The sequence below is a fragment of the Hyperoodon ampullatus genome (genome assembly GCF_949752795.1).
Source record: "Hyperoodon ampullatus genome assembly, chromosome: 11".
Taxonomy (NCBI): Eukaryota; Metazoa; Chordata; class Mammalia; order Artiodactyla; family Ziphiidae; genus Hyperoodon; species Hyperoodon ampullatus.
In genome coordinates this window covers 40,943,485-40,956,534 of record NC_136924.1, presented here as the reverse complement: position 1 = coordinate 40,956,534, position 13,050 = coordinate 40,943,485, and the positions used below count along the sequence as shown (strand labels likewise).

Here is a 13,050-nt window from a genome sequence, read left to right as displayed (position 1 = left end):
TGTCTAATATAATTCTAATGTTACATAAGCCATTCTAGATCATAGAAAAAGATGGAAACTTCTCAGTTTATTTACTAAAGGTAGTATAACTTTTTTAATATAAACTTATTATTTATTTATTACTTTTGGCTGCATTGGGTCTTCATTGCTGCATGTGGGCCTTCTCTAGTTGCGGCGATCGGGGGCTACTGTTCGTTTTCGTTGCGGTGCGTGGGCTTCTCATTGCGGTGGCTTCTCTTGTTGTGGAACATGGGCTCTAGGTGTGCGGGCTTCAGTAGGTGTGGCGCATGGGCTCAGTAGTTGTGACTCGCAGTTTCTAGAGTGCACGCTCAGTAGTTGTGGCGCATGGGCTTAGTTGCTCCACGGCATATGGGATCTTCCCAGACCAGAGTTCGAACCTGTGTCCCCCGCATTGGCTCGTGGATTCTTAACCACTGCACCACCAGGGAAGCCCCAGTATAACTTTAATATCAAATATTATAAAGATACTACAAAAAATAAAACTAAAAACTGACTTCCCTTGTGAGTATAAATATGTAATTTCTAAATTAAATATTACTATAGAGAATTTAGTAATGTAGTAAAAGAAAAATACATCTGCTGAATAGAATTTGTTCTAAGAATACATGGGTATTTCAGTATTAAGTGATCGATCAACATAATCCATTACACTAACAAATTAAAGGCAGGAGAAAAATCATATGATCATACATAAAAAGGCATTTGGTAAAGTTCAGCAGCTAGTCCTAATTAAAGTTCTAAGTAGAAGAGTAATTGGTGGAAATTACTTCAATAAAATAAAAAATAGCTCTTACCCAGAACTAACAGAAATAATTGCTTAAATGGTGAAACATAAAAACTGTTTTAGTTAAAATCAGGAAGTAGAGATATCGGCTCTTACTGTTATTATTTAACATGATCTTGGAAGTTTTATTAAATATAGTTAGTCACAAAATGAAATAATTTGTATAAATTTTTGAAAAGGAGAAAAATTGACTTTTTGCTGATAATAAGACTGTAGTTTAAAAACTACTAAATTTAGTAAGATAATGGAAGGGCTACATAAATAAACAAAACTGTGTAGTTTTTCTCTATACTATCAAAAAGTATCTAAAAAGGGAAAAATAGGGGCTTCCCTAGTGGCGCAGTGGTTGAGAGTCCGCCTGCCGATGCAGGGGACGCAGGTTCGTGCCCCGGTCCGGGAAGATCCCACATGCCGCGGAGCAGCTGGGCCCGTGAGTCATGGACCCTGAGCCTGCGTGTCCGGAGCCTGTGCCCCGCAACGGGAGAGGCCACAACAGTGAGAGGCCCGCGTACAGCAAAAAAAAAAAAAAAGGGGGGGGGGAAGTATTCTGCTCACAATAGGCATAAATATAAGTATAAAGACACAGTAACTATTAGAAAAATAAATCTTATTGAAGGACAAAACAACTGAAAGGAAAGACATACTATATTCTTGGGTTAGAGGTCCTCCAATTAATATAACTTGAATGCAAGTTCAATTAAAATATTACCAAGAGGGGGGACTTCCCTGGTGGTTAAGAATCCACCTGACAGTGCAGGCGACACAGGATCAATCCCTGGTCTGGGAAAATCCCACATGCTGCAGAGCAACTAAGCTGGTGAGCCACAACTACTGAGCCCATGTGCTGCAACTACTGAAGCCCACACGCCTAAAGCCCGTGCTCTGCAACAAGAGAAGCCACAGCAATAAGAAGCCCACACACCCCAACGAAGTGTAGCCCCTGCTTGCTGCAACTAGAGAAAGCCCAGGCACAGCAACGAAGACCCAATGCAGCCAAAAATCAATAAGTAAATAAATAAAATTAAAAAAAAAAAGAATTACCAAGAGGACTTCCCTGGCCTGCCAATACAGGGGACACGGGTTTGATCCCTGGTCCAGGAAGATCCACATGCCGCGGAGCAACTAAGCCCATGCGCCACAACTACTGAGCCTGCGCTCTAGAGCCCGTGCTCCGCAACAAGAGAAGCCACCGCAATGAGAAGCCTGCGCACTGCAACAAAGTGTAGCCCCTGCTCGCACAACTAGAGAAAAGCCCAAGCAGTACCAAAGACAAAATGCAGTTAAAAAAAAATATATATATATATATATATATATATATATATATGTGAAACCAAGAATTTTTTATTTGATAAAATGATCCTCTAATTCTTACAAATGAAGAATTTCCTGAGACTAGTCAAAAAATAGGTAACAAAAGAGAGTGTGGTAGAACTTGTAGTATTCTGTATGTTACCAACATACAGAATACTATGAAAAGCCATTGTAACCAAGCTGAGGTAGTATTGGCATAGGAATGGACAGATTAATGAAAAAGAATAAGGACTTCAGAAATAGGGCCCAGTATATGTGATAATTTAATATACAACTAAAATGATGTTTTAGTTTGGTGGGAAAAGGTTAGATTATTTAGTAAATGATATTGGCACATCTAGGGAAAGTAATTTTGTGCCCCATAATATGACATATAAAAATAAATTCTAGATAGATTGAAAACTTGAATTAAAAAATATTTTAAATGAGGATACATTTTTTTAAGTTTAAAATGAAGACTATAGGTTCTGTAGTATCAAAGAACTCTATAAATTGACTTGAAAAAGACATGATAGAAACATCTGGGCAAAGGTAGTCAGTTCATAGAAGAAATCCATATGGCTAGTAAACATGAAAAAATGCTCAATATAGAATATAGTACTCAGGGGAACACAAATTAAATTAGTGTTACTTCAAACATATCAGTAAGACTTGGGAAAAATGTATATGCTGGTAGGGTTGTAAAGAAACATACTCATAACGTTATTTATAGAAATGTGAATTGTTTAGCCTTTGGGAAAGCAGTTGGTACCAGCTAGTATAATAAAAACATGAATATCTTTGACCCATTAAGCTCACTCTGGGGAATCTATTGCATGGAAATAAAAACACCAATATTTAAGGGTATACATACAAGTATGTTATTGCAGCACTGTTTGTGGTGGCAAAAACCTGGAAACCAAGTGAATGCCCATCATTACGAGAAGAGTTAAATAATTTTGTTACAGTCACACTGTGGAATAATACACAGCCATTAAAAGACTGAATTTAGAGCTTTATCAGTTGACCTTTGTGAGTAACTGAATGAGAAAAGCAGGAGGCAGAAAAGCATGTTTAGTGTGATTCTGAATTTGTAAAACAAGACTGAAAAAACAACATATATAGGTGAGTATGTATACACGTTTTCATATACGGACTTGGAGTAAAAACACAGAAGAACATATACTAGCGAGTTAATTTGGTTGAGTAATAGGGTGGGTGAAGGGAGAAGGAAATGGATGAGGCAAGACAAGGATGCACTAAAAACAAGGCAACACGTATCATATGATCTCATTTATGCCATTTTTGTGCCTTGGGTGGAACATGGACTCCCCATTCCTCATTTTCATGCCTGTTTCCTGTTAGGGAGATAGTTAGTTTTTTGAGGATGTTTTATGGCATCTTGGTTACTCCAGATGACTTATGTACTTAATTGCCCAGTATCAGAAGAAGGGAAGGTGGAGTGTGGATGCGGTTATATGTAAAAAGCAGTGAATTATGATGTATGAAAGCACTGTGAAAAGTAAAAGTGTTGTCTGTTATAAAATATTTTTATATTTCCCTTCCTTTTTAGAACTTAATGAAGACACTTCGCAAGGAAGCAGATTTGAAACAAATACAGACTCTAGTACAGGGAACTCATACACGACTCAAATATTCGCAAAGTGAACTAGAAATGATTAAAAAGAAGCACCTTGCTGCTTTTTACCAGGTAACGCAGACTTAGATAAAATTTGATGGAAATTAGAACCAGGACATAGAATTTCAGGAATTACATTTATAAAGCACCATGTAGTTGTTATACTTTTCCCCATGATTGAGGTATGTTATAGTTCTTTAAGTTACTTTATTTTTATGGTTGTTAATGTTGTTATCCAGTTGTACCTGAATTTACCTTATCTCACAGATTCTCTTTTTATTCTGAAAGATACCTATCATGTTTTTGGCTTCACTATATAAAGCTAAAATGGCCATGTTAAAAAGACATTTTTTTCTCTTTTGTAATCAGGAACAATCTCAGCTACAAAGTGAACTGCTAAATATTGAGTCTCAATGTACTATGTTGAGTGAAGGAATCAAAGAACGGCAACGAAGAATTGAGGAATTTGAAGGAAAGATACATAAGGTTATGAATGATATATTATTACTAAATGGCATGTGGAATATAGTTCTAGACCAGATACCAAATTTAGGGCTTCTTCAATATGTGCTAAAGCAAAGTTTGATAAATGCTAAGTTCTACTGGTTTGCCAAATTAATTTCCTTGTGTTTTTTTGAGAACCACTATTGCTAATCTCAAGAGAAAATGACTAGTATACATGGTTATTCTCTTCAGCTCTCCAGCCTCTCCTTGTCCATTGTAAAATTTGCGGCCACTTTCTTTCTCTCACTGCCCTTAACACCAAGAAGGAAAGAACTTTGTCATTTGTGTCATCTTTTAAGGTTGTGTATTCACTCAGTAGTTTTTTCTTGAACATTTATTATATGCCAGGCACAGTTGCTTGGCTCTGGGGCACCAAAGATATGATCATCTATCCTCTGCTTATAAAGTGACAGACACTTTCTGGTTTAATTCATTCCGCTGTTGCTTATCTCTAATCCTTAAAAAGTTGTTTGTCACACCATCACTCAATAACTTACACCCATTGCCTCTAGTTCTGCCTTTTACCACATGATTTGAAACTACACTTATGTTGCCCCCTTAATTTTCTCTTTTCCAGGTTAAATACCCCTAATTCCTTAGTTATTTACATTTACTATGGATCTAAGACCAGTTCTGGTAACCAGCCTTTGGGTGCTCTGTTATTTGTCAATGCCCAGAACAAAAAATAATGTAAAAATACTATCTAACCAGTTCAGAGTACCCTGGAACTCTGCACATAGAACTATAACTTTCCATGGCTTGGATTATCTACTTATACAATTTATAGCTTACTGTTGTGTCAGTCATATCACTTTCATATTTAATTTATATTAAGCAAATCTGAAAGTTTTTTAACATGTCCTATTGTTAAAACAAGTCTCTCTTATCCTATAATAGTGCATAAATGCAGGGCTTTAAAAATATTAATGTTAAATGTTATTTTGTTAGATATGGCTCATTCTAGTTTTTCCAAGTGTTTTGAGTCTTAATTCTATGCTTCAGTCCTCTTGGTTTTACACTGCTTAAGACTAAAGTATTACTCAAATATAAAGAATATTTTATGTATTTATGTAGAATGTTATATTTTGGTGAATGAAATACTTCCGATTTTGTATTAAACAATTCATAGGGCCAAAACACTTAAAAGGCCAGCTATGAGCTTTCTTATTTAGTTTTCAGAATAAGAAATTTGAAAATAGGTAAGCGTAGTTTATGGAGTTAAAGAAAGAGAAAGCACTAACTTTTCAGAGTACAGTGATGCTTGTTGGGATTAGTCTTTGGCCAGGAAAATCTTGGTGGGAAAAACGTAGATTTAAGCATTGTCTATGTATTTTCTTAAAATTAATTATTAAACCACTTGGTTTAAAATAATTTAAAAGGTTGAAGATGATATTTTTCAACACTTCTGTGAAGAAATTGGTGTAGAAAATATTCGTGAATTTGAGAACAAACATGTTAAACAGCAACAAGAAATTGATCAAAAAAGGTATTTTTATTAAAAGATGTTGGTAAGCAGTTACCTATATATAAATGTAACTATTACTTCATAATTTAAAGGAATTTGCCTGAGGTAGTCTTTATTTCAGTTTGTCAAGAAATAGCTAGTAAACATTCCTATTTTAATAAAGAGATCTAATTCTTTTATTTCACAATTTTTTAAAGAGAGAAAGCACAAATATACAAAATAAGAGAATGGGGAAATAATTACACAGTGGTTATTAAAATTTACTTAGTTTTCTGTAAATATCCGTATACGGATAAAATTGTGTAGCCTTTCTATAAACAAACTACCAGGGAGACAATATATTAGGTGAAAATATCCCAATTATAGTGAAGAGGAAAAAGGTAAAATACTTAGTACTTAGAAATAAACTAAGATGTGAAAGCAATATATAAAGAAACCTTCAAACAAGACTGAGAATTATATGCAGAAATGTGAATTAAAAGGAAAGGCAAACTAGTTCTTTCATAGGAAGACTCAGTGTTGTAAAGAAGTTGGTATTCCCTAATTTAATCTAAAGTGTACTTTAAATATCATCTCAATACATGTATGGACAAGATTTTTTTTAACTGGATAAGGTGATTCTAGAGTTCACATTCAGAACTAGTTAAGAAAAATATGAAAAAGGTAATGAGAAAGGACTGGAACTCCCAGATTTTAAAACATAGTATAAAGCGATCTTAATTAAATCTTGAGGCTCACAAACAGAGTCCAGAAATATACTCAGATCTACAAGGGAAATTTGATTTAAAATAAAGGTGCATTTCATCAGTGGAGAAAAGATACACTTTTCAGTAACTCAGTTGGAATACATTTGTTAGCATCCTGGAAAATAACCTACTTGGATCCCTACATCATTCCTTAGACTCAGATTAATTCCAGCTGAATCAAATATTTTAATGTAAATAAAATGAAAGCATAAAAATATTACTAGAATAAGTCATAAGAAAAATTTTAAAAATAATCTCAGATTAGGGAAGATCTTTCAGTATGACAGACCCCAGAAGCCATAAAAGAAAAGATTGATAAACTGCAAATGTATAGAAATTTAAAAACAATTTTTGCATGGCAAAAGCATCTTGAAGAAAATGAGAAGACAAATGACAATAAGGGGGAAAATATACATACACATACATGTTTATATGTTACTTTCCAATTAGTATGCCTTCTATTTTCTTGTCTTATTGCACTAGCAAGGCCCTCCAGTACAGTACTGAATAAAAGTGGTGAGAGTGGACATCCTGCCTTATTCCCAGTCTTAGGGGCAAAGCATTAAGTCTTTAACGTTTAGGTATGATATTAACTTTAAGATGCCCTTTAGCAGATTGAGGATGTTCCCTTCTATTTCTCGTTTGCTGAAAATTTTTGTCATGAATGAGTGTTGAATTTTGTCAAATACTTTTTCTGCTATCTTTTGGGATAATTGTATGGTTGGGTTTTATTTTGGGGGGGGGTAGCTTATTAATATGGTAAATTACATTGATTGGTTTTATTTTTTAATTTTTATTTATTCATTTTTTTTGCGGTACGCGGGCCTCTCATCGCTGTGGAGCACAGGCTCCGCGGCCATGGCTCACGGGCCCAGCCGCTCTGCGGCATGTGGGATCTTCCCAGTCCGGGGCACGAACCCGTGTCCTTTAGCATCGGCAAGTGGACTCCCAACCACTGCGCCACCAGGGAAGCCCCACTGATTGGTTTTAGAATGTTAAACCAACTTAGCATACCTTGGGTGAAGCCCACTGGGTCATGCTGTAGTATCCTTTTCAAATATTTTGGATTGATTTGCTAAAATTTTGTTAAGGATTTTTGTATCTATATTCATGAGAGTATTGGTCTATAGTTTTCTTTTCTTGCAATATCTTTGTCACATTTTTGTATCAGGGTAATGCCAGACTCATAAAATGAGTCAAGAATTATTCTCTCCTCTGTTTTCTCATGGAGAGTTTTTATATTATTTCTTTCCTAAAAGTTTGGTAAATTTTTCAAGTGAAGCCACTTGGGCTACCCACCTTTCTTTATGGGAAGATTTTTAAATTACAAATTCAGTTTCCTTATTAGATACAGGGCTATTCAGGATAACTTTTTTCTTGAGTGAGTTTTGGTAGTTTGTGTGTTGGAAGGAATATTTGTGCATTTCATGTGAGTTACCAAATTTATTAACAAAGTTATTAATATTTCCTTTTTATTCTTTTCAATTTCTGTAGGATCTGTACTGATGTGCCTTCTTTCATTCCTGATGGTTTGTCTTGTCTTTTTTCTTCTTGATGTCTAGCTAGAGGTCCTTTGGATCCTTGGATCCTTTCTAAGACCAGCTCTTGGCTTCACTGGTTTTCTCTATGGTTTATCTGTTTCTATGTTGTTGATTTCCGTTCTTAACTACATTATTTCCTTCCTTCTACTTATTTTGGGTTTAATTTACTCTTCTTTTTCTTGCTTTTTAAGGTAGAAGCTTGCTTTATTTATTTTACACTTTTCTTCTTTTCATGTAAGCTGTTTATTTCCCTCTAAGTATCGCTTAAGCTGCATCCCACTGCTTCTGGTGTGTTTTATTTCATTTTCATTCCATTCAAGATATTTTCTAATATCCTTTGTGATTTCTTTCTGTGACCTATGGGGTGTTTAGCAGTGTTACTTAATTTAACAGAAATTGTGGTGGGGGGGAGGATTTAGATATGTTTCTGGTACTGATTTTTATTTTAATTCCATTGTGGTAAGGAATATATTTTGCATTATTTAAATCCTTTTAAATTGATTGAGACTTATTTGATAGCATGGCATGTATTGTATCTTAGTAAATGTTCCATGTACACTTGAAATGAATATGCATTGTGCTGTTGAGTGGAGTGTTTTCTGAGTGGTGCTTAGGTCAAGTTGATTGGTGTTGCTAGGTCTTCTGTGTACTTACTGATTCTCTGTCTAGTTGGTCTAGCATTTCCTAAGAGAGGAGTGTTGAAATTTCCAAGTACTTTTGGATCTCTCATTCTCTTCTTCCAGTTCTGTCAGTTTATACTTCATGTATTTTAAAGCCTTGTGATGAGGTGCATATATATTTGGGATCATTATGTCTTTTTGATGAATTAATCCCTTTATCTTTATAAAATGCCCCTTTTTATCCCTGTCATATTCCTTGTTCTGAAGTCTGCTTGAACTTCAATATAGTTTCTTGCTAAAGAGTTCTGCCAATCAATCATAAAAATACAACTGGAACTCTGATTGAGATTGCATTGGATTTATAGATTTATTTGGGGAGATCATCTTCAAAATATTAAGTCCTCTCATCTAAGAACATAGAATATCTCTTCATTTATTCTAATCATCTCTATCCTTTATTAAAATTTTAAAGTTTTTTCCATAAAGATCTTGTGTGTTCTTAATTTCTAGATATTTTATAGTTTTTTTCCTCTTATGACTAGTATCTATTTTTATGATATTTTCCTAGTTGCCTTCTACTGGTTTAGAAAAATGGTATCAAATTTTAAATTATCTAACATCTGATAACTTTGCTAATGCCTCTTATTACTTATAGTAGCTTATCCATTATGTATCCCAGGTATTAAGTTTGAGGTGCCTGTGACATCCAATTGAAGGTTTAGTAGAGTAGACAGTTGAATATACAAGTTAGGAATTCATGGGAGAGGTCCAGGCTGGAAGTATAAATTTGGGGACTGTCAGTATACAGATGGTACTTAAAGTCATGTGACTGGATAAGATCACCAAGGGAATGAATGTAGATAGAAGAGAGAAGAGATCCTAGGCTATGTAAGCAAGTTGAGGAGGTAAGAAGGAACTATTAAAGGAGCAGCCAGTGAGGGGAGAGGAAAGCCAAAGTGGTATTCTGGAGCCAAGTGAAGAAGTCTTCCACTCGTACACAGCCTGTGCGTCTGCCTCCTGCAGCAGAAATAAACCCCTGAAGGGTTTGTTCTTAACCACTCGTACAAGCAGCATGGTCAGTGATTAAGAGTAGGGATGTTTTGGCCCTTGCCTGAGTGTGTCATGCCTGGCTCTACCACTTCCTAAGTGGGTAGCCTTGAGCAAGATACTTAACTCTCTGTGCCTTGGTCTCCCCAACTGTTAAATAGGGATAGTGGTATTACCAAGTTCAGAGAGTCATATAACCTAAGTGAGTTAATTCATGTAAAAGCATTTGTAACGGTGTCTGGCATATAGTAACCTCTCATTAAATACGACTCTTTGTTTTTATCATTATTGTTGTTGCCTTTGTATTACTAGTATTTAGCACAGTATCTGATACAATTAGTGCTTTAAAATGTTTCTTAAATGAATGATTCTATTAGCAGGCTATGTAAGGGAGAGTGGGTAGAGAAAGTATGAGCTACAGTTGATATTGAAATTCTTTTTTTTTAGAGATATGGCTTTTTTACTGAGTTATAGTTGATGTACAATATTATATGTTATAGGTATATAATATATTAATTCATAAATTTTAAAGGTTATACTCCATTTGTAGTTTTTATAAAATATTGGCTATATTCCCTGTGTTATACAATATATCCTTGTAGCTTATTTTATAACTACTAATTTGCACCTCTCAGTCCCCTCCCCCTATATTGCTCCTCCCCCCTTTCCTCTCCCTACTGGTAACTACTAGTTTCTTCTCTATATCTATGAGTCTGCTTCTTTTTTGTTATATTCACTAGTTTGTTGTATTTTTTAGATTCCACATATAAGTGATATTATACAGTATTTGTCTTTTTCTGACTTATTTCACTTAGCATAATACCCTCCAAGTCCATCCATGTTGTTGCAAATGGCAAAATTTTGTTGTTTTATGGCTGAGTAATATTCCATTGTATATATAAACCACATCTTCTTTATCCATTCATTTGTTGATGGACACTTCGTTTGCTTCCATATCTTGGCAATTGTAAATAATGCTGCTATGAACACTGGGGTGCATGTATCTTTTCGAATTAGAGTTTTTGTTTTTTCAGATATGTACCCAGAAGTGGAATTGCTGGGTCATATGGTAGTTGTATTTTTAGTGGGTTTTTTTGAGAAATCTCCATATTATTTTCCACCGTGGCTACACCAATTTACATTCCCACCAACAGTGTACAAGGGTTCCCTTTTCTCCACATCCTTGCCAACATTTGCTATTTGTGTTCTTTTTAATGATAGCTGTTCTGACAGGTGTGAGGTGATACCTCATTGTGGGTTTGATTTGCATTGCCCTGTTGATTAGCAGTGTTGCGCATCTTTTCATGTATTTGTTGACCACCTGCATTTCCTCTTTGGAAAAATGTCAATTCAGATCTTCTGCCAATATTTTAATCTGGTTGTTTGTTTGATGTTGAGTTGTATGAGCTGTTTGGATGTTTTGGATATTAACCCCTTATCGGCCATATCATTTGCAAATATTTTCTCACATTCCGTAGGTTGCCTTTTCCTTTTGTCAGTGGTTTCCTTTGCTGTGCGAAAGCTTTCAAGTTTAATTAGGTCCCATTTGTTTATTTTTGCTTTTCTTTCCTTTGCTTTAGGAGACAGATCCAAAAAATATTGCTACAATTTATGTCAAAGAGTGTTCTGCCTATGTTTTTCTCTAGGAGTTTTATGGTTTCTGGTCTTACATTTAGGCCTTTAATCCATTTCGAGTTTATTTTTGTATATAGTGCTAGAGAATGTTCTAATTTCATTCTTTTACATGTAGCTGTCCAGTTTTCCCAGCATCACTTGTTGAAGAGACTGTCTTTTTGATCCTGGAATTCTTTGTGGGGACTTTATGAAGCTAGCAAAGTAGGAAAGTACATCAGGAAGGAACTTGTTCTTAAATTCCCAAGTTTGGAGTTTGTGAATGAATAGCTATTTGAAAAGACTGATTGGCTAATTAAATAAGAATAAACATATAAATTGTTACTTAAAGAAAAAGATAAGGGAAGGAAACTATAGATTTTAAAGGATTTAAGAAACATATTCATATGCAGTGTATGAATCCTGATGCATTTTTTTTTAATTAATGAGACCCAGGAAATTTGGCAGTGATAGCATTTTGATATTAAGGATGTTATTATCATTTCTACCTATAGTAGTTTATGGTTATGTATTAAAAATCACTTCACTTTTGGAGATACATGTTAAAATATTTATAGATGAAATTATATGATGTCTGAAATTTGCTTTAGATAATCCAGTGGTGGGAAGGAGTGATGAGTGGGATTATAGATAAAACAAGATTGACCATGAATTGATACTTATAAGAGTTGGGTGATAGCTATATGGGAATTCATTATAGTATTCCTTTTATGTTTGTATTTGTTTGAAATTTTCCATAATAAAAACTAAAATAGAGTTTAAAAAATAATTGAAGGACTCTGTTTACCACTTGTAATGCTTGACTTTATTATACTAGATTAGAATTTGAGAAACAAAATACTCGGCTTAATGTTCAACTTGAATATAGTCGCAATCAGCTGAAGAAAAAACTGAATAAGATTAACACATTAAAAGAAACTATCCAGAAAGGTAGAGAAGACGTCGATAAGCTAAAGAAGGTAATTAATGATGGGTGGCTGAAGTCATTGAAATGATGACTTTCTTCCATGATTAAACATTCGTTGAGTTCCTGAAAAATTCTAATAGTGATAGAAGGTGGGGGCAGGGTACACATTTGAGAAATACTTGAAGTACAGTCCACACAGCTTCATGAATTATTAGATGTTGGGAGGGGTGTGACACGGTGAGTCCTGAATTCTAACTTGGGTGATTGGTGGATAGGAGAGATTAAGGAGAGAAAATTCTGGACCTGTGGAGCATGACTTCCCTGTGTGACATCTAAATAGCAATTTCCAGCAGGTAGTTAGAGAGGACGTAGATAACAGAAGTCTAGGCCGGTTTAGGGGAGTAAACTGAATCCATATGAGAGTGGGTGAGGCTCTAACCAGAGAGGAAGGCAGTGAAGAGCAGTGGGGCGAGGATGGAGTTCTGCAAGTGGAGGCCACATAGGTTATGAAGAGAGCCAGAAGGGGTGGTGTTACAGAAGCCCCAGAGAGGGAGGGAGAAGGAAGTGAGGAAAGTTGTCGAAAAGGTAAAGTCTGGAAAATGTCAATTTTCAAGAGGTCAAAATCTGGAAGATTGCCAATTAAGAGGTCATCGTAGCAAGAACATTTTCACTGGACAGTGGAAACAGAAGTCAGATGGCAGCAAGCTGAGAAATGAATCCAAAGTAAAAGAGAGAGGTAGGTAGTGATTTACCCGGAAGTGTAAACAAGGGTGGATCATGTTCTGTGATAGAGGTTCAGGCAGCCTACAGGATAGGGGTTTACCTTGGAATGGCTGGTTTTGTTGTATTAATAA

General features: G+C 35.2%; 1 protein-coding gene across 2 annotated transcripts in view; it reads left to right on the top strand.

The window, feature by feature from the left end:
* SMC1B (structural maintenance of chromosomes 1B) overlaps positions 1 to 13,050 on the top strand; it is a gene marked incomplete at its 5' end in the record, with an annotated part of 87,782 nt that overhangs the window by 58,239 nt on the left and 16,493 nt on the right. For both annotated transcript variants that reach the window (XM_079715359.1, XM_079715358.1), the window contains 4 exons: positions 3,669 to 3,806; positions 4,104 to 4,220; positions 5,618 to 5,724; positions 12,107 to 12,248. In XM_079715359.1, the coding sequence (XP_079571485.1) occupies positions 3,669 to 3,806; positions 4,104 to 4,220; positions 5,618 to 5,724; positions 12,107 to 12,248 (504 nt within the window). The remainder of the gene's footprint in view (positions 1 to 3,668; positions 3,807 to 4,103; positions 4,221 to 5,617; positions 5,725 to 12,106; positions 12,249 to 13,050) is intronic.